The sequence below is a fragment of the Anas platyrhynchos genome, chromosome 10, assembly GCF_047663525.1.
Source record: "Anas platyrhynchos isolate ZD024472 breed Pekin duck chromosome 10, IASCAAS_PekinDuck_T2T, whole genome shotgun sequence".
Taxonomy (NCBI): Eukaryota; Metazoa; Chordata; class Aves; order Anseriformes; family Anatidae; genus Anas; species Anas platyrhynchos.
This window is the reverse complement of record NC_092596.1, coordinates 13,936,723-13,958,903: the sequence shown is the minus strand read 5'-3', so window position 1 is coordinate 13,958,903 and position 22,181 is coordinate 13,936,723. Positions and strand designations below refer to the sequence as shown.

Genomic DNA, 22,181 nt, shown 5'->3' with positions numbered 1-22,181 from the left:
CAATGCTCTGGGTAATTCGTGTCCTAAACCTGTTTGTTGGAAAGCAACTCTGCTGAAATTGATACGGCAGGTATTCCTACGGTAACCATATGTTATGGTGCCTTCTGGCCCCAGCCAGAGGCATTGCAATTAAGGAAACAAATGCTGTCTTTTTCTCCTGGTCTTCCTTAATGCTCCAGATGTCTGGTGCAGCCGTGTCTTGCTCTTTGGTAGATGGTCTGTGCTGCACAGTGACAGCCTTCGCCCCAGTGGAACTGCTAAGCTCCGGCATGCAGGGGCTGGTGTAGCTGTCTGTAACCTGAGGGAACAGATGGCATGGCCTGACAAATGCAGACTGTCCCCCCCTCTTCCCTGCTCCTTTCTGCTGCAAATTGAGGCCTTAAAAAGGATTGATGGGGCTAACAACAACCTCATCTAGGATGACTCTTTGGGGGATTAATGACTAGTCGCTGGGGAAAGGTTTAATGGTCCAAAGAGATCAGCAGTCTCAAGCCAGTTTATTAATCAGCTGGGGCTAAGGCCATTATAGCTTAATGGCTCAGCTTGCAAAGGGGCAGAGGGGCAGCAGTGATCCATCTCCACACAGAAACAAACCAAACAAAGCAAGGAGATCCCTGCAATCCACTGAAGACTCACGGGTGGGAAGGCTGGCTACCCAGCCAGCTTTGCCCCTAGCCATAGCCACTAACAGTGGCTAGTGAGGCAGCACCCCGTGCAGTGGCCTGGGCAGTTGGGAACTACTACTGGGAGAGGAATTTTCTTTAATTTCTTTCTAACATGTTGTTCAGAGATCAGGTTTTTGCCCTGCAGCATGAACACTGAGGTTCTTATTATTTTTATCACAGCAAGTCAAAGTACAGAAGCTATTCTTATTCATACAAATGTCTAATCCTACTCTGATTCCTCCTGAGCTGTTGCATTTGCTTTGATTACTTTTTCCCAGTTATAGCTAAAATAAATTTTGCAATATAATAATCTGCCTTTACGATGCAGCAGTCACTGGGATGAGGAGAGAAGGCACTGAGCAAGTCCTGCTAAGGACCATGTCCCACCTCTGGCTGCCCCGCAGAAGTTAGATGCTATTTGTATGGAGGAGGGGGAAGTACTATGCCTGGATGACCTAACGCAGGGTCTCAAAGCCCAAATCTAATATTTTCTCTTCGATCTAGACCCTTTGCAGACAATCTAATTGTTTTGGGTCAGGTTGCCTGAATACAGTGTACAGATTAAGAGATTTGCCCTGGAGCACAGTGTGGACCTGTGCTACTATTGCTGGGGAAAAAAAAAACAAAACAAAACACCTGCTCTGAGGTGCTTGTGGTCTCTGGAACAAATTTAAATTGCCTGTGTGCAGTGGGATGGGGTAGGATTTGCTGCCTTCTTCTGGCCAGGTGTCCAGGAACTATCACAGCATGCTAGTATGTGCAACCTAGGGTCAGCAGGCTCTTTACTTGCTTGAAAGTGAGTAACTTTCTTCACACTCACAAGTCTGTTTTAAGAAGCCTACAAAGAGTTTGATCTTCCAAAGAGAGGCCTGAATTTGCCCTAGAATCTGATCACAGTGAGAAATTGCTTCTCTTCTGACATGTTTTTAGATGGTTAAAATTTACATTATTTTGGGGTATTTTTTTTTCTCCATGGGCTTCACCCAAAGTCATAAACTACCTGCAAGAGCAGATTCTTTAACTGCTTTTACCAGAGGCCTTTTGGGGTAAAACTTCTGCTCATATTTTGCTCTTCCTGTAAATTATTGTATAACTTATATACATTTCTGCTCCCTTGAGAAAGAAGACAGGCACTAGGGTCAGGCTGAATTTATGGGCTTCCTTATCTGGAATGCTGTGCGTGGAACCTGTTGCTTTTTCCTATCTTTTCACTAGAGGGACAGTGTATGTGGACCCAGTTTTCTGTACATTTGGAAGCCAAGACTTTCAAACTAGTTGTGTCTATTGCTTGAGCTAATGAAGAAAAGGGATCACTGTGTGTCACACCTGGAGCTGTGATCCTACAAAGTCAATAAAAGTTTGGTTATGAGACTTTATAACATAAAGTGGCAGGGCTTTATACCGCTAGCTCAGCTTACAAGGTGACAGTTCATGATCTTGCTTTTTATGGCTGTGGAAACTCATGCTATTGAGTCTGATAATGATGTTGGCACACAGACCTATCACTGAAATTAATCCAATATAAAATCTGTTTTTTTTTTCTGATTCTTGAATACCAACACCTATAATGACTTGGGGAGCTGTAGGAGCCACCAAGTAATTCCTTAACATGGGCCTGAAGTCTCTGTGCACTCAGTGGAAGTGGAATAGCAGAACTTCCTCAGATGAGGTACATTCATCCTGCCCTTAGACCAAAGTCGGAGGTTTCCTGGGAGACAACAAACCTAGTGAGGAAACCATGTCAGAAATATGCTGAACTGTATTTCAGCTTGCCAAGTTTTCCCCTAATATAAACACATGGACAGGTGCTGAATTTAAATTCAACTCCTAAGCACTGAAAAAATATTGGCTATGTATAGTCCACATAGAATGGTGACTCTGTAACCCCTGAAACCAGCAACATGAATTAATGACTTATCTGCAGTCTCCGTGGCAAACAATTCAGTCTCTTCAGCCAGAGAGAAGTGGGCTACTTTGTGAATATCAATGCAGATCAAATAAAACTTACCTCAAGGACAAATGTGTTTGTTCCAAAAACTTGGCTAAAGAAATCAGAAATATTTCTTTAAAATGTATCAGCCCAGAGTAAGTTTTTATCTTCCTTTTTGATCAGTAAAACATGGTGACCAAGCCAAAATTTGAAATATATTATAGGGTATAGTAAAATCAATGCTGCAGAAAATGCCTTGCAGTTTAGACACATGGATCTGAAGTTCTGACAAAAGCATGCTGTCTGTTCTGCAGATATTGCACTGTTCTTCATTTGACTTCTTATATATGTAGCCACCCTGGCTTGCTTTGCACTGCTGACAACTGCTTTTGTATTCTCTTTGCTGTATTAACTTGTGTGGTGTCTGTTTAACACTGGGCACAACAGCAAATGTTTAGGGAAAGGGATAGTTATTTTAATTCATGCACTTGGCATAAGTGGGCCATCAAACTCAGAAGAGCATATACAAGGTGGATAAGTAGAGAGATACAAGTATGCAATTGCTCTTTTCTTCTGTTACTTACAGAAAATGAAAGTAAATTCTAACTGTTTTTTGGTTTGTTTTTTTTTTTTTTTTTTTAAATCTCTTTTCTCCTCTGGAATGAAATGGCTTGTGCCTGCAGCAGAAATAGGTACCTTCTGGCTCTAGGCTGCACACAAGAGTCCTGGGGCTATCAGCAGTGTTGGAATGGGAGAGGGAAAGGAAAGCTGATGACTCACAAAGGTTTCCCTGTCTAATTTTGTTTTGTTGTTTTGTGTTCTCTGGATGGTTTAGGGAGAGATGCTTTTCCCTCATCTATAATTTGTTGCTAGATGAATATATTGAAAACAGAATATCGAGAGATCTTGGGAAACTAATGGGAAATACCTGAATAAACTTAGCATGTTTTTCCACTGGGCTGTAGGCTTTTGTATCACAATGTCAGAGGGAGCACGCAGGGACTTTGAGATGGTTCCACAAGAGCTATGTGGTTTGTTTTGCTTTGTGGTTTAGTACCTGCTTGGCCAAAGCACTCACACCTGGTCTGACTCACAGATATAGTCACCTAGCATTGTACATGTTCCTTTTTTAAGGTGTGATAGTTCTAGCTCACAAAATTCCTCCTGCAGCTTTTTGTTCTTACACCTTGCCTTGGCTTTCTTCCCTGAGCTGTTGATCTCTGTTGGATGCTGCTGGGGGCTGGCTGGAACTGTGATAAAATGATTGGTGAAGGACATTTACATGAGAGGAACAACAGAAGATCTCCATTATGGCAAGGACAGGTTGCAGTGTTAATGCCTGACTTGGTGCCATGGGTATGTCTTTGACCAGACCTCATGTATTTCTCTGGGAAGAGTGACGTATGCAGGGCAGCTGGTACTGCTCTCCCGATTGGGAAGTTTTGTCTCCAGCTAAGCTCTGACTTAGGTAGTGATTTACCCTGCAGGGGATGTAAACACCAAGAAAAGCAGAATAATGTGAGGGAAATGTCTGTGTTTCACCTTGCATCTGGAAAGAGGAAGTGTCAGAACAGAATGCCTTAGGATGTTTGTCAGGGCCAGTAACACATAAGAGGCACAAACCAGCCCAGCGACAGCCTGAGAATGGCTCGCTTTCCCCACAACCTGTTTTACTCGTGTGTGTGATGTGTGACAGAAGCTATTGCAAAGCTGGCTTTCTGTGTTATCGTTGCACATAAGGCACGTATCACCTTCCTTGGGCCTTTCCTGGTGCAGATTGATGAAGAGCAGGAAGCTTATGGAAAAAAAAAAAAAAAAGACATTTTCCAGCAGTTGTGAAACACAAGTCACTACCTGGTTTCTCCCTGGAGTCTGTGCCTGGGCTTGAAAGAGCATGCTGACAACCATGGGTGCACTCTCTTGTCCACAGTGGTTGCTTTCTCTTGGAGCCCTACAGACCTGTTATGACATATGCATCATCTAGAAACTTCATTTGGGGTTACCCACCATATGCCCTGTGGATTTCACACCATGTGCAATATGCATTGATAAGAGCCCGTGCTTTTTCCCCTGCCCCTGTACAGCTAGCTGGAACATCTTAGACCTGATGGCCTTCAGCAAAATTATCTGATTGCAGATGTGCTGCAGTGTCATTCAGGAGCCAAGGTAGGAACCTTCTGCTGTGGTTAACCAGATGGCTCTGCCATTTCATGCCAAAGTTGTCTGCCTTGACACGTGGTGTCCTGTGCCTTGATTTAGAAGGCACTCAAGAGGCCTTAGTCCTCTCAGATAAATGGCTCAGCTTGGAGCACTGTGGCTTGATGTTCCTGAAGCTGCTAATCCTAATTAACAGCTTTTCTGAGTCCATTTTATACCACTCTAGCAGCCCAAGTGGGCTTTAAAGTGAATGGAAATGACCCCATGGAGAGCTCTCTCTGGAGATGTTGCTATGCCGACCTGCTTACAGCGACTATTAAGGTTTCGGTTGCTCTCTCCCATCCTGGAGTGTTGTTACTGTCATATGGGCTCAGATGATGCCAGAAGTGTGGCTGGGATGGATGAGACCTGGCCTTTGTTATTTACTTTTTTTTTTTGGAAGATGTGGGGAGAAAGTGGGACAAAAAAAGTAAGAGGGGTAAAGTCATGGCAGACAATGAGATAAAGAATCTGCAACAGGAGGAGAAAAAAAAAAGAAAAAAGAAAAAAGAAAAAAGAAAAAAAAGCTGCATAGAACTGAGATTCCTCTGGAAAAAAATGGGTCAATTTTCTCATGCACAAGTTTTTCAAAAAAAAGGTTTGTTTTTTTTTTTTCCTAAATGCACATCTTCACTGAAGGTATGCAGGCAATAAAGCGTTCCTCCTGGTTTCTTCACCCAGTGTGATGGGAACACTGGGAGCTTAGACATGTTCCCTGCAACTTCAGAGTGCACCTCCTGCTCCTAATGGGCTGGTGTAGGTTGTGCGGTGCTGTCAGGCAATGAATGCCATTTCTCCAAGAGGAGTTCCTCTTGCTGGGAAGAAGAGGTCATGCCACCTCTCTCCACTGACACATAGCAGCAGAGAAAACCAATATAATGCTGTGGTGTAACAGTCATCTGGACACAGGTCTGGGTTGGCAGCACCCATCCCAAACCCTGCTGGGATTGCAGAGGTGGAATTGTTTCTGTCTGCCTTCTTGCCCTGCAGTACAGAGCTTGAAAAATTTTGGCTGTGCTCATTCTCCTAAATCCAATCTTCCCAGAGCCCATAAATCTGAGATATTAAGAGGAAGACATTACGAATATATTTTAGCAATATAAAAAGTAACGACTTAATATAGATTCCCCCCCATAATCTCATGTTTTTAACATTTAAAGAACTGTCAAAGCTTGAAGTTCTGAAGTCATGTAATGTGTACCAGAGTGAGAGAAAGGAGGTTTTCCCCTTCTGGGATGGTGAGAACTGAGGTTGCAGAGAGTTTCTCCCCTTCTTCTCAGTCCTGCTAGATCATGAACAGACGTAACTAAAGACCACTGGCAAGTAAGGACCATGTGCTCTGCCTACTCTACTTTTTCTAGGGTTGGGCAGAGAAATGGTGTATTTCAGCAGAAAGGGAAGAACATCTTGTTTTATCATTGACCTCCCTTTGTATGAGGCACCGTCTGTGCAGCCCTGCCATGCTGGCCTGGCATTAAGGAGAAAAAGAAATTCACTTGAGAAGTGGCCAAGAGCTGTGGGACCCTTTGTCCTACGTGAGCCTGGCTGGGGCAAGCAGGCCGCTGGCAAGTGCCAGGGCATGTGGGCAGCCCGGCCTTGCTCAGAGACTCAGCACTCCCTTGCTGCAATTCAAGTAAAAATAACAACACCTCCTGTTAGCACTCAAAAGGTGGAAAAAAAAAAAGAATGAAAAAAACCACGTTAGAAACACAATGATTTTATAGTTTGAGCACTGGCAGCAGCTCCTGGGCCTAATGGTTTCCATGACGATGGGGAGGCCCTGCCGCGGCCCTGCTCCGCGCGTGGGAGAAATTGTCCTGGGGATGGCAAAATGCACACTGACGTACCGGGAAAACTCCGGGCAGCCCGGGAGCGGTGTGGGGCAGGAAGGAAGCCAGAAAACAAGACTCATCCCTAGAAAGGCCCCATGTGATGCTTTCTGTATTAGGATGATTTTACTGTAGTGTTTTGGGGGGAGAGCTTTTCGATTAGCATCAACACTCCCTTTCTTTCAAAATTCCCCCAACAACCAACATTTTTCCCCAATTTAGAGTAAGAACTTTTTTCTTTAATTATTATTTTTTTATCCCCCACACCCCCACACCCGGGGAAATTAAAATATTAATCAGCTCCTGTAATCACAATGGGAGGGAATGGGGAACAACCTGTAGTCTTCTTGCACCATGTGGATAGACAGTATTCTTGGAGACAGATAGTCCATACTGTTGTTTATTATCTATAATAAATATCATCCCAAAAACTCAGTTAAGGATCAAGCCCTAGAGTACTAGGCCCTGTACAAACATACAATAAGAGAGTCCCTGCCCTGAAGAGCTTACAGTCTAAAAATGGTCCCTTATCTGGTATAATTTGGAGGGAAGGATAGGAATTGAAGACAGAGATGTGAGAAATCAACTTTTTTTTTTTTTTTTTTTTTTTTTTCCTGACTTATTTCTTCTTCTAAACAAAAGCCATAAAACATAAATGCTGAGATAATCATTTCCAGTTCCCCTCATCCCCTCATTAGCCAGATGTTCTCAGGCTGTGTCCCCTGGAGCGAGCTAGTCAGACTCTGGTAAAAAGGCAACATCTGTCCCGGTCTGAAAGATGCTACAATACCACAACCCACCCCACTGTGATGGCAGAAGCTACAGCATGCAGGGAAAGGCAGGTGGCTGATGCAGTTTTGGGAAGGGAGCAGTGGAGCTCGGCTCCCCCTGCCTGGCTGAGCAGGGTCATGTGTGGCTGCTGAGTGTCTCTGTGCCCTGAATTCCCTACACCTGTTTTCAGAAGACTGGAGCTTTGCAAAGTAATTTCAAAAAATGGTGGATTTTTCTTTCTGTCTTTTCTTGGCTTTCCTTTTTTGAGATATTGTTAAAACTTAACAACATGCCTGAATTCGTGCATGCCTTTATTTATTGAGCTATTTATGATGGGCACAGATTTCCCTAAGCCAAAAAGCCCCCTCCCTCCTCCTTCCCCAGCCTTAGTAATCAGCTTCCTTGTGCTTCAGCCCACGCTAGGCTATTTTCCTCTGTCAAAGCCTCCATCATTGGTTAAATTACCTAGGTGTGTGTTGGCTTTATCTTTTTTTTGGGTGAAATCTTATAATCTTTCAAGTCTACTTTGCCCAAGTCCCTGTCATCCTCTTAGGCTGCTTGTACACTGTGCTTCTCTCCTGACTCATTTTGTTAAAGGTCTAATTTCAACGTGCTGCTGCTCTCAAGGCTGAAGTCTTTCCTCTGGTGTCCATGATGATCATCTCTATCCATCAAGGCTCCCAAGTGCTCTGAGGCTCCAACGAATTGGAGATGTTTGGACTCTTTTGGACATGTACATTGAATTTCCCCTACAGCAGTCCCTTCTTGCATGTTACCTTTCCAGATTTTGCTGTCTGCGTTCACTGCAGCCTACATTGCCTGCACACCTTTAATGCCATAGTACTGTTAATGAGCATACTTGGCACAGGCCCTGGTTTACCGCCAGGGCGTCCCCTCCCACACACACACCAGCAGCTGCCTTCTGACATGCGGAGACACGCTTCACTCAGAGGCTGTCACGTGAGCCAATTTTAATCTAGGATGCTCTTTCCTTTTGGCTCCCCATAGAGATCACAGGTCCCTGTCTAATCCAGCTCCCTGTCAGTGTACAGTTGAGTCATAGGAGGCTTTTCTATTGCCACATCTAATAGCACTTTGCTATCAGGAGCAGAACATCAACCCGCCTGGCTGGGAGTCGGCACTGTCACCCAGCAGCCCTCCTTGTCTGGAAGTTGTTTTGATTCTTTTCTTAGACTTCTCCCTCTCTGTGTCTCTCTCTCTAAAACATTAATTTCCTCTAATTAGAACCTCCTTAACAATTCTTTTTCCCCCTCTCCTCAGTTAATTTCCTGTAATTAGAACCTCCTTAATAATTCTTTTGCTAAATCAATTTCCTCAGTTAGAACCACCCGCCATAATTTCTTTCCATCCTTTCAAAAGCTGTCGGAGTAGCTAAGCAAATTATGCTTCTGGGTAACCTTTATCTCTTACTTGGTATTTTAAAAGAACTGTAACAGGTTAGACAGGCACAATTTCCCTTTCCAGAGCTATGCTGGTCTGACCCCATTAGGTTATACTTAGCTGAGTGTTGTACTATTGTATACTTAATTAGGCGCTCTAGCTGTTCCTCTGCAACCAAGGTAAGGCTGTATTTATGAATGAATTAAACATGACACTTCATTATTCAGATCAGATTTAACAGTGTCAAAATCCATCTTTAAAACAGATCAAATTGCTGTCTAAGAATACATAAAACCTCCTGCCCCTGTTAGATGTCCTGCAAGCGAGCCACTCCTAACTTTTCTCTGCAGCCATGCCTGCTTTCTTCTCACGACAAGCTTTTTAAGTAGCAATTGTTTCTAATACGTGTGTTTTAAAAAGAATGTTTTTGTTTGCAATTTACACAGTAAGTAAATATTAATGTCACATTGCTTTTCACAATCATGCTGCGGGCCACATCAGCAGTTGGTATCAATAGGGAGGCAGCTGATGTACACATTATGGACCTTGGACCTTGATTTGCCTTTCCACATTATACAGCTTCAAAATACAGTTGAGTCAGTATTTTGCATTTTTCTAGCCCTTTTCCTCAGGGTTGCTGATGAATCCTATTGCAGTGGACAGGGTCCTGACAAGCAAACGAGACCACTAGGAACCATCTCTTTCTGTCTGACCTTCCTGAGAACTACACACTTGCTCCCCTTCCTGACGTTGGGAAAAAAAGGTGTAGGAATTGGTAACCCTCCAAGTGGAAGGAGCCATACAGTTTTATTGAAGTCTATCTTTTCTTTTAAATATATATATATTAAAAAAAAAAAGAGAGAGAGAGAGAAAAAAGAAGAAATCTGAGCTGCAGGAACTCTCTCTCCCCACCACTAGTAGGTGCAGCACTGCTGATACCGTTCCCTTCTCTAGTACCACTTTCTCAGGTTAGCACCTATTATCATGCACAGATCTGATGGTTTCAACAAGTGTCCTTGTGAAAGAGAGCACTGCCTCTCTGTGATGCATGGTAGAATAGGGCCCTGCTCACACGAGACAGGCCAAAGACAGCTACCACTCAATGGACTTATGAGACTGCTTCTGGTCTTCATAGCATAAGGAATTTTCTACATGTTTTGGCTACGCTGAACGTAAGTGGCACACCCCATGCTCAAAGTCCTGATCACAAAGCAGAATACCACCACGGACCCTGTAAAAGTCTGCTCCAGTATGGCAGATAGGCACTCCAAACTTACGAGGTGCTTTTCACCACTGTCTAAAGAAAAATGCCTCACCGAGTGGATGCCTTGGTTGCCACTTGGCACAAATGAAGCAATCCACAAGCAGTGCTCCACAGATATCCTCTGGGGAGCTGGTGGAGGCTTTCAGCTACTCCATTCTTGTCTGTGCCACTGGCAGCTTTATGGGCAGGTTCAAAACATTTTCACCAAGCCCAGCTACTGTGGGAAAGCTGTATTGCCACCCTTGTTCACCCTGCTCTCCTTCTGACCTAGAAGCCCCCAGGCAAGCCTCTAACACAAAGTCTATTCTGGTCGAGATGGTTCAGAAGTTGTAAAATCTGCTTTATTTCCTTTGCAGACTTAGCTATGCAGAAAACTCCATTTATAATCATTTCCCATGAATTTTTGCAGTGGGAGTGGATGAAAAAAATAAACATTAAGGATTTAGTTCTTGACAAAATCCCTAATGTTTTGGAGAATAGAACTTTCTGGGCAATCCTACAAGGAGTAAAATGCTGGTGGTGCTGGAGAGAGGGTTTTGGGGAAGGGAAGATTATCTAAAAAGATAGAATCGGGGGCTAAAAAAAAAAGCCATCTGGTTCTTCTCAGAAGAGATGAGAGAGCAGGATGAAGGAATTCACCAGGCTGGATTGTTCAGAATGACAATCGACTAAATGGAAGAGACACTGTCCTCTATGCTCCTTGAAAAGCCTGTCTTCTGGCTTCCAGTCCGTTCCAGCTGAGAAGAAAGGACAGCTAGAGATAGAGATACGCAATCCAGTAGACAATGTTGAAGAGCAGGAAGGCGGTGGGGAAGAAGACACGGGAATAGGAGTCCAGGCGGGAGATATGGATGCGGACCCTCCCCTCCCGCCACATCCCTGTCTGACAGTCCTCAATGCAGCAGAAGAACCTCTCACATTCCTTCCCTTCCAGGCACGGGGAGCCAGGGTCTTCATCTTCATCATCCTCTATCTCCGGGGGCCAGTGCATGATGTTGTTGATGTTGATGGCAGTGAAGGATGGCATCACCTGTGCTCCAGCAGGTGGCTGTAATGAAGAGAAATAAGTGGGTTAAAGAAAAAGGCAAGAGATCACATTTTAGACACCCAAATTTATCCAACTGGCAATTAGGCAGTTCATAACATAGGCACAGTTCAATGGAGGGAGGTGACTGATTACCCCCTATCTCTGCACCTGGTTGCAGAGAACCACCTTGGCATGCTGTGAAGACTTGGCAGCTCCCTGCATGAACAGGAGTTTCTTTTCTGGCATCCTAGAGCATGGCTTTAGACAGCAAAGAGCTACTTGCTCTGATTCCCCAGCTCTGCCACTGCTAGTCAGCAAAGGGGCTGTTTGTTTTCAGCTGTGCTAGCCTCCTCCTTCATTCCTCTGATCTCAGCGATCTCTGAAGGCAGAGCACACAGTGCAGATGTCTTCTGGTTGCTCTCACCTGCTTGGGGGCACCTCCTTGTTTTCTGGGAGCCTCGGTGTTGTTTTGGTGTTGCTTTTTGTTGTTGTTGTGTCTCACTTTCAGGGGCTCTGACCCCACACACAGCTTGGTCTGAGGACTCTATGAACACAGCAGAGCCCACGCACTAAACAACTTCAGCAGTTTCCAGCACAGGCTCAGGAGGGATATTGCTAAATGGCTTGGGGTTGTAACAATAAGCAGCTCTGCTAGCCCCTTCAACCTACCAGCCTGGCTTTCCTGCTGTTGTGCTCCAGTGGTTTCTTGTTTCCCACCAAGTAGTTGAGTGTAGCGTACTCCATGAGAGCTGCGAAGACGAAGATGAAGCACACAGAGACAAAGAGGTCCATGGCTGTGATGTAGGAAACACGGGGAAGGTGCTTGCGGGAGATGGTGCTCAGAGTGGTCATCGTTAGCACAGTGGTAATACCTAAGAGGAAAAACGAGCTGGTTTGGGTAATGAAGAAGGGCACTTCTGTCTTCTGCATGCACCCAGTCCCCAGGACACCTCTGTTTCCCTTCTCCTGGGGGAGAGAAATGCTTCTGGTTATCTTGTCCCCTTTTTTTTGCTCTGCTTAGCCAGACTGTGGTCCTGCAGTGACCTCTGACCATGCTCCTGTGTTTTTAGGATGTGGAGGAGCAGCAGTAACTCTTCCTGCACTCTAGCACTCCTCTAAATCCATCTGCCACCCATTTCTGTGCTCACCCCAATGGCTCTGGGTCGGAGCACAGCAAGAGCTTTCTGTGTTTTCCTGAGGTATTTGCATTAGCAGCTGCGATGTGACTTCCCATACATTTGAAATGCCAATGGAACTGGTCCGGTTTATGTCTCCCTAATGCAGGCTGACGGGCTTCAAATGTGCTGGGGATCATTTATATAAAGTACAACAGGGGCTGCTGAGAGAATACATTACTCTTGATGTGTGGAGGTCACTTCCCACTGAGAGGGCCTGCCTTCTGGGGGAGCCTGCCTCTGATTTTTGAGACGGGCACCACAGTGGTGTCTTTTTGCCTCTTGCTGTTCATTCCTTCCCCAGCCAAGCACCATGGCATACCCTCACCTCCATTGGAAACAACACCCCAGATCGTCTCCTGCCCTATTCATGGACACAAAATGAATTGGTTTTGATGGGGAGGTGGGGAGGGCTGGTCAGAATGGATGGACTCTGAATAGCCCTGCCTGATGCTGACAGCCCCTCTGCCTCCCTGCAGAAGCCTGCAGGCGGGATGGGAATACAACCTCCAATTAAAGGGAAAGTCAGCAGGGCTGGTGGGAAGGGCAGCGCTGGGAAGCAGAGCTTGCTGCAAAATTCAGATACAGCCAAAGAGCTTTAAAGATTTGTAAAGCCCTCTCTAGCTCCTATCAGAGCAGGATTCAATCAACTTTATTCTACCTCAAAGAGCAGATTGCAGAGCAGATTTAAGCAATAGGTAGATCTTCCTACCAGGCTTGCAGCTCATGCCAGAGCTTGGGACTCTGTGGATATGGCAGAGCAGCTTTGCTCATTACCCTACAACCTTCATGTCACTGGACCTACTGAGCCCTGGGGAAGTCACGAGGAGACACAGAACACATGCATGTGTCAGGGGCCAGCATTGTAATGCCACAGCGCACTCCTTCCCTCTCCCTTTTGGAGCATGAGAACACCACATTGTCAGCTTGGAAAAAGCTGTGTTCAGGTCTCAGATCAAGAAATGGGAGTCGTTATTTAATATATAATTAGAGGACATTGCTACAAACAGAAAGATGCAGGAGCGGTACCCTTTATTAAGCTGAATAACGCTCAAGTGTTTTAGGAGTTTCCGTACTCCAACACTGTCAGTCTGCTGGCCTTGCAGCAGTCAGCATGCAAAAGTCTGTCTCTTACCCAGAGATGTCCTGGCTGGTGTAGAGTCTCTCTTGATCCAGAAGGAAACCCAGGAGAGAACAACAGTCAGGATGCAGGGAATATAGGTCTGAATGGCAAAATAACCCATACGTCTACTTAGGTCAAAAGAAACTGTCATCACCATGTACTCCCCTAGGAAAAAAGTGACAGAGACATTGGAGTCACACCACGTGGCTTCCTAAAACACAGGAATAAGAACACTTCAGAATTTGCAGTGTTTCTGTGGCCACCTGTCTGGCAGGCTGGCTCTGTGCCTGCCTGACTTTCTGGCTTTGTGACCAGTTTAAGACTGGATTTTGTACTTGCCTAACTGGCTGGTTAAGTGGCCACAAGGCTGCATTTGTACTGGCCTTGCTGTGTATCCAAGCACACTGAACAGCACACCGTCTGGGAAAGTTTCAGGGAAGAAATTGAAGAGAGTACTCAACCTCAGCTGATCGCTGCAAGGGCTTCTTTTTTTATAGAAAGCTATTTAGCTGTAGCAGACTACATGGCCTGACTTGTCAACTAACTACCTGAGCCGCGACAAAGGAGACGTCCTTCAATCACTTCCACTGACTCTGGTTCTACCCTTGGAAAAGACATATGGTGCTACACATCCTAATTGCTCATTTGGCAACTTACAGCTGAGGTTCTTCCTCTTTTTCAGAGGCTCATAGTGTGTATTGAAAGAAAGCAACCCGACAGCTCTGGAGTTAAGATGGAGCTTGCAAGCAATTACCAAGAAAGAGAATTACAAACATCAGACAAACACTAATGCATTCAAGACACTTTCACTGCACCACTCCTATTCTCAGTTTGTGCTGCCCAAGTTAAATTCTGGCTGCCAGTGTTGGCAATAGCAACATTCTCTGGATGGGAGAAGCACTGCTTGAAGTTGCTCCTTCAGAAGGCTGAAAAATGTAAGCCAAAATACGACCCCACCTGAAGGAACCCAAAGAGGCTTTCCTCAGTTGTCTGTGGGAAGGAAAGGGGATGTGAGCTACTGTGAGGAGGAGCTGAAGAGCCCCCATCCCCTCATTTCTTAACCCACACAACACTGTTTCTGGCTCTTAAATTAAAATTCAGGTATTCATCAGCCCCACACCACTTTACATAAGGAAAGACTGAGACAGGATTAAGGCCTGCAAGTTCTGATTTCTCCATCCATGTTCCAGTTACAGTCACCCAGGGATCTACACAGCATGCCCATACTCCAGCTAGAGGGGACCTGAACTCCATCTCCTCTCCATTCTGACCCTTTGATTAGGGATTCATTCACATCAGCATTGCCACCCTACAGTTCACAGATGTCTGTAGTTCCGACCTACACTTGCTTCAGCTTCCCCTCACCTTTCATCTCCATTACTTCTGCTCCTTCTAGCAAAGGTCCATCTTTTCATTCCCACGTTCCTCTAACTGTGCTCTTGTGACCTCTCTTCCCACCCACGGAGCTGTCTGGTGACTCCTCTGCATCCCGCGAGGTCCCCGACACACTGCTGTTTCTGTGGGCTGTCTCCCTTTGCCTCACCTGCCCCAGTCCGGAGAACTTCCGAGGTGTTCCTCAGCCCCGTGAAGTCAAACTGGTAGAGCCTCCAGGTGCGCTGGTCAGAGACCTCAATGGAATAGCGCCGCCAGCGATAGACAATCTCCTCTCGTGGGTAGCCGTCTGGGAAAAGGGGCAAGGACACAGAGTGCATTATAGAACCATAGAATTGAATCACGTAGGTTGGAAAAGACCTCTGAGATCTTCGAGTCCAACCATAGAAGTTCAAAATTCGAGTCAAACCCTGATTACACAAGCACTTGCATCTCATTCCAGGTGCTTTGCTAACATGAAGTTTTCATACAGGTGTTTCTTTGGTGAGATTACCTTAGGCATCCCCATGTGCAATGGGAGCAGGGACTGCAGCTCCCTTTGGGGGCCACTTCGAGTCCTAGGTTACTTCTAAGAGTAAAGCAATGCTAGAAACTGAGCCTTTCTAAGGACTGCAGTGGTGGGAAGTAGACTCGGGCTGTGTAAAAGGACTCCCAGCCTGAGATCTTTTAGGGTTTCAGCATCCTGAGGCAGCAATGGGCTGCCAGTCCTCATGGCTAGCCTTTCTTCCCAGGCATGAGCACACCAAGCATGGCTGGGTCTGCTCCAATAGTTTCTGCACCTCTCACCCTGGGAGCTGATCTTTGTAAGGTGAAGAAGAGGTAATGCACCCTGGGTTTGCTCCATGGGGAAAGAGACCTGGCTCCTGTGGGCTGGAGCTTGGCTTCTCCTAGCTTTGGCTTTCTTGGCAAAGACACGAGCCTACTGTCAGGCAGGGACCTCAACACCTACAAGCAAGCTCCTCCGAGGAGGGAAGGAGCAAAGCTTGGCAGCTAACTAAAAGTGTGCTTCTAATTATCAAGAATGGATGGCATGCACTGTTAATTAGCAAAGGATGAGGGGTGGCGGGAGATGCGGTGGTGTTATCTCCTCAGCATGCTGCCTCCCTCTGAAGCACCTCAGTGCCATGTGAGCTACATCGCTTCGGTGGCAGGGGAAGTGGGAGCGGCCAAAACAGGGCCACCGTGACTAAATCAGATTTCCAGCCAACGCACGAAGGCAGGAATCTCTTGGTGCAGAAAGGCAAAATTACCAGTGGAGATGCGCCAACATCAGCAGCCCTGTCTACTGATGAGAACGTACAAATGGGGACTGAGGGGGTGTGTGTGTGTGTGTGAGCTCTCCTCCTTTTAATTGCCTTTGGTACAGCAAGTGGGCTTCTCTCTGAGGGTGGTGTCTCCCTTGGTCTGGAAAGCCAAGCTGTTCCCTTAGGGAGCAGAGGAGTGATGATGCAATGTAGCACTTGTGTTGTTGGTCTGCCAGCTGAAGGGATACATCATGTCTAGGAGGTCAGAGTGACCAGAAGGTCAGTGAAATAAACACCTCCAACTGTCTGCCCTAATTAAGAAGAAACTCAGAGGTCTGTGAATCTGCACCTGAATAACTGCTGGCCCAGGACTGTGGGGATGCTCCAGGGAAAGGTGGGCAATGGCCTAGGAAGAGGGACATAGAGATCAGGTGAAAACGTAGCTAAAAGGGAAGATGGTTTCCTCTGACAAGAGTTTTACTCTACTCAAATTTCTCTACTTGCCTTCTAAAACTATTTCTGAAATATGGATACTCACAACTAGAGAAAACCAAAGGGCAGGAGTGAGTGTCCATTGGGAAATTCTGCAGCTGCAGCAGGCATTCAGCCTCGATCGTCAGCCTGAGAGGGAAAAGAAGGAGAGAGAGGGAGAGGAAGGCTGAGATTTCGTGCTGGTGAAGGTGGTTTGATTTCAACACCATAATGTGACAAAGGGATTCTCGCTTCCTTGAAAGAGAGACACTAATTTGTTGAAGATCAGTCTGTTTGCAGGAACATTTCAAAACAGCAGCAAAACCAAGCATATGTTTGGATATTTTCAAAGTGAGGAAAAACATCCAATTTTCACATTCAAAAAGGCTTTTTGTTTAGTGAGCTTTTCAGATTCATTTACGAGAGTGGAAAATTATGGGAACTAAAGCCAAAAGTTTATCATCAAACCAAAATAGCTGGAGTGACCAACACAAACATTTAAAAGATTTTGGTTTGGGAAACCTGTAATACTTTTGACCTCTTTATTAGTACGATACAGAAAAATAGTTTGTTTTTTGGGGGGAGATCCTTTGTCTTGGAAGAGGAGGCCCATTCTGTGAGCAGTGCTAAATGTATGAGAACATCAGCCCTGGGAGGCATCTCCACTACTCTGCCCCAGGACAGCTGGATCTCTCCTCTGCCCTGATCATGTCCCTGGTCCCTCATCTCCGCAGGCAGATGAGGTGCCTGCTGCACCTACCTGAGTGTGTAGAGCACTTTGCCATCATTCCAAATGCGGAGGAGCTGATTAGGAGTGGTTATCCAGTGGGAATCAGCCCGCTTGGAGTTCCTAAAAAAGGTGTCTGGGATCCAGATGCGGCTCACCATGTTGGTGTTCAGCGTGAGGGCCTTCAAGGTGCTGTTGAAACGGAGACGCCGGTCGTACCACGTCTGAGCAAAGAATATATCAATGGTGTATTCCTGTGGAAGAGAAGGAAAAAAACACATTTCTGAGAGGGATGCAGGCAAAGCTGAGCCCTGTCCCCTGGTCTGGAGGCCACCGGTTTGGAGTCACAGCCAGAGCATTTGCCTCTTGAATTTGGGAGCTGGTGTTGGCAACCACCGACAGCTTTCCTAGCTCACCTCTACCTCAGGGTTAGGACACGCACAGCACACTTAGGCAGGCCCAAGCACTCTGTTGGCTGGTGGGCTGAGCTGTAACGTGTTTGGTCTGACCCACGGATAGCCCAGACAATATGAGCAAGGGTTTGGGTTTCCTCTTGCTAGATAACACAAGGAGAACACTCCTGAGCACAGGCACGGAGGGGCAGGGTGCACAGTGGCTGAACCCAGTCCTAAATTAGGCTACACATCTCACGCATAGGCAAGGAAAGCTGCTTGCCAGCTTATCCAAGATAAGATACAAAAATTATTTGTTAGTAGCTCAGCAGTTCTCCGTACATGTAGCAATAGTACTGGTGTACATAAACCTGCTGAAAATCAAACCTTTGAATACAGAACTTATAGTGTAAATCATTTATATAAAAACTTACAGAGTTTATAGTGTAAATCATTTTTATATAAATCTGAAGCACTAAGGGTTCCTGGGCAGATACCCCTTGCTGAAGATTAGAAAAGAAAGGTGGGGAGGAGCTGCTATGGACCCAGCTCTTTTTTTTTTTTTGGTGCAACCAGTTTAAAATTTGCTTGAGTATTTTGCAGGCAGAAAAGAGAGTTTCCACCAGACTGAGAACCTTTGGTTTTGGTGAGAGGCAGGGTGTCCGAGCTCACCTAGCTAGCACTGGCTCACTAGTTCCCGTCTGGATTGGACTGGCACTGGTCCACATCATTAGCCCACTGTTCTGCTGCTTGCGGCCGCTGCGAGTCAATTTGCTCCTTCCCCTCTTTTCCAGCCTGCCTGAGAAGGTGCTAATTAGTGCCGTGCAGGAGCACGTCTGGCACTCAGTGGCTGTCTGAACCAGACCCCCAAATCCAGGTCCACCAGCCCATACTGAAGGTTTTCACCTGCTTCTGCCAGCTCCTCTCTGACTTGGACTTTGCTCCCTTTCACCCCTGTTAAACAACCACGACCACAGAGGCATCATTTCCCCCTCTCCTGTGTGCAAAGACGAACAAAGCCTGACTTGCCATCTCCCTCCCACTCTCCTCGACCCTCTATTGATTTCTCTCCGTGGAATTTTTATGACCGCAGCATGTCCTCCCTCTGCTGCCCTCACTGCTGGTTCGGAGCTGGCTTTCTCAAACCGTGCCATTAAAATAGATGTGGTGCTCTTAGGACGCTCCCCTGGACATCGTGTCCTGCTTGGGGGAGGCAGAGCAGGGCAGCGCACGACTCCTGCTTCATTTTCCTTGCCCTCGTTCCACTGTCAGCCAACCGGTGATGAGTGATTGCTACCAAAAACGTCCCTTGCATAGAAATGAGATCATGAGAAAATAATATTTGCCATCAGGCGGTCAATTCACTCTCTAGGGTGATACTTCACCCTGGTTAGACATAGGGATGAGCCAAGGTGATGGGGATGAGGTCCTAATGTAGCTCTAAACAGGGACAGATGCTGCGCATTAAGCTAAAGCATAATAAAAGTGACGGCATTGTCTCCACAAATGATTCAAAACAGACGTGAGGAGGCACAGCACTCCCTTTCTGAGGCACAGAACTAGGATAACGGCAGCCCTCAAAGCCAGGCACACATCCACCCTCCGAACACAGGAGGTGGGGAGAGCCCACTCCTGCTTTTGAGTGCTCTGGCTTGTCCTGGGTGCTACTTGGAGGCACGTCTTAAGATGTGAAACAGTGAGATAGAGCCCAAAGGTGGGCAAAGAAACACTGGAACAGCAGGGACAAGATCGCATAGTAGGAGCCCAAGAGCATGACACTGAAGGTGAAACCTGACTTCATTCTGCTTATGGGCGTTTTCTTTTTCTTGCCAGCTGTTGGGGCCAAAATAACACAACACCTGACATATTCTCCCCTACCTTGGCAAACCCTGCTTGAGCCAGTATAAGCTTACACCGCTCCTCCTCAGGAACACCTCTGGTGTAGGAGAAAGCATCGAAAACTGCAACGATAAATCCAGGTTAGACGCCACCATCATTTTCACCTCTTAACTGGAACAACCTGTGAGAGCTCAATTCAGAGCTGGCTGCTCAGGTCAGAGGCCCTGCTGTGAAATTCAGTAGTCAGGTCCAGGATAACCAGTGCTAAAGTCCTGGGAGAGCTGAGGGTCAGATATCCCAGGGTTTTAGCACTTGCTGTCAAGCCCAGGCTTTCAGAAGGGATCAGCATTAAAGAGCTCCTCTTGTGCCATTGATAGCCCGCCTTTGCAAAAAGCACAGCACACAAGTCATTCAGCTCCTCTGTAAAATCTGAGCTGTTATTGTCACTGTCCTGTCGTTTGATCTAATTTTGGTGGCTATTATAAGCACAGTTATACACGAGGAAGAAGTTATTGGCTGAGGTAGGTGCCTTGCCTTTATGCGAGGAATCCTTTGGGAGATGTTGGTATTTAGAAATGGATTTTCATTCAGAATTAGCCGAGGCAAAATTTATACATGCATGCCCTGGCTTTTGGCAGTAATTCCTTCTAGCTATTATTATTCATAATTCATTGCCTTCCCTGGATGGCCAGATCTCTGACCCACGGATAACATGCTTACCATATTCCTCCTCCTTCCGAGGAGGCCTCCGTGGACACCTTGGCTAGTGAGGGGGGCACTCTGCGGTCGTGTGAGGACCTTCTGACTTTATCTCCGTGTTATCAGAAGGCTATCACTTACATGGCTGGCTGCAAACTGCCCAAAGCACCAGCCCTGGGCAACAAAAACAGTTTGGAGAGATGCTTTTCCTTTGCACAGATCCTGCCTCAGAGATCTCGCACACTGTTTCGGTGAGATGCACTCCACAGAGCTATGCACCCAGAAAGCAACCTGCTGCTCTTCTAGGGACTCGAGGGCAGGATGAGCTCAGCCCTAAAACTTACAGAGGTGCTGTTTGTTGAACTCCTGCACCTGTGTGTTCTCTGTGGCACTGCTTCATGCTCAGGCATCAGAAGGACACTTCTCTATGCCTCAATTTCCCCATGTGGAAAAAGGTTATTGTCAAATACGCCCCCAACATTACCATACCATCTGCTGTGTGGCACACGGAGGCTGTTAACTTCTCTGTAACAGCACGGGCTTTTTAGTTCTTTCAACAGAAGGAACTAGAGAAAGAAGAGGGATCATTTTTGGAGTTAGGCTGTGCCATATGGATCACGTGTTTAGTAGCATGCACATGTTGGCATGCACGCCATCTTACACCAAACTTCAGTCATAAAATAACACAAATTGCCAGTAAGGCAAACACTGAAGACTGTCTACCCTGAATACTATCACGTGAGTTTATCTGAAGCCAAGGAACACCCTGCAGCATCAGCATTGCTGGCTGTGCGGGCCTGGATCCAGCTCAGCCTTACAGCATGTCCCTGCTGGCTCTTGGGCACCCTCATCACCTGGCACTGCCACACATCACTGATCAGTCCTCGTTTTCCTCATGTGGATGGCACAGATGCTGATGGAAGCCCAGTTTCAAAACTAAAAGGTAAAATTTCAAAAACATTCAACAGAAAAAATCAGTCCTGAAAAAGAGCATTTGGGGACATAAGGGGGTGTCACATAAATACAGGAATATTTAATCTGGGAAAGAAAAAAAAAGTCTAAGTGAAAAGCTATGGAATTTAATTGTGAAAAGCCATTTTAGAGAAAAACCTGACATTTTCATTCCCAGCAGTTCTACTTAGTCCCACCCTGCGTTCAGGGATGATGTGAGTTAAGGCCATCCAGTTTCAGACTAAGAGCTTCAACTCACAGGGTTAGCATGACACAACCTGAAATCCGTGTTTTGTTTTTTGAGGTTACCTCGTACACCAAATAAACAGAGCTGCACAGTGCCAGAAGATCCCTGTGTTGTGTAATTTGCAAATGGCTCAAAGGAAGTTTGTGTGTGTACTCCAGCTGCCACCCCTCAAGGGTGCAATTAATGGGGTACAGAGAAATTGGCACCCCAAAGTCCCCCTGTATTCATTTATGAGATTCTTCTGTTTTCTTTAAGAGCTCAACTTTATGACAAATGCCAAAGAGAACAGGAAAGCCACAAGATGAAGATGTCTTCCTAAATAAGGATAAAGTTAAGGATTTAAAGATTTATTTTTTTTCTACTGCACTTTCATTTAATAGCAACAAGAAAACCTCCAAATAGAGGAGACAGAAATCTGGAAACAGGTTCTTTCATTTTCCTCTACTTGAGAGAAACCTTGAAAAAATCCTAAATAACAGCCAGGATGAGAGATTAATACCCTAGCCAGTCTCACTCTAGCTTTTATTGTTCTGATATTTTTCTCTGTTCGTGGCACCCAGTTCCCTCTGCACCTCCAAGCAAATCCCTGGTTGCAGTGCAATAAAGCAGGCTGCTTGCCTGGGAAGCACAGCGAGTGTTTCGGTGGGCTGATGTGAACCTGGTGGGTCCGTGCTGTCACTTGATAAAACACTTGCTAAACAAAGCAACTATTTCATGTAAACCCCTCGGGATGCTGCAGTTCAGTGATATCTCAGGAGTTCCTGGAGGAGACCCAGGAACGGGATATATTTCCCTCAAGGGCTGGTGGGTGTCCCTGAGCAGCTCAAGGCAAGCGAGG

General features: G+C 46.1%; 1 protein-coding gene across 3 annotated transcripts in view; it reads right to left on the bottom strand.

Moving 5' to 3' along the window:
• Window positions 1-7,006: 7,006 nt before the first annotated feature.
• Window positions 7,007-22,181, bottom strand: part of LOC101802277 (gamma-aminobutyric acid receptor subunit gamma-4) — a 31,525-nt gene continuing 16,350 nt past the window's right edge. For all 3 annotated transcript variants that reach the window (XM_038184582.2, XM_027465202.3, XM_038184583.2), the window contains 6 exons: window positions 17,249-17,469; window positions 16,556-16,638; window positions 14,925-15,062; window positions 13,394-13,546; window positions 11,753-11,955; window positions 7,007-11,104 (listed from right to left, as the gene is read on the bottom strand). In XM_038184582.2, the coding sequence (XP_038040510.1) occupies window positions 10,811-11,104; window positions 11,753-11,955; window positions 13,394-13,546; window positions 14,925-15,062; window positions 16,556-16,638; window positions 17,249-17,469 (1,092 nt within the window). In that variant the 3' untranslated portion in view covers window positions 7,007-10,810. The remainder of the gene's footprint in view (window positions 11,105-11,752; window positions 11,956-13,393; window positions 13,547-14,924; window positions 15,063-16,555; window positions 16,639-17,248; window positions 17,470-22,181) is intronic.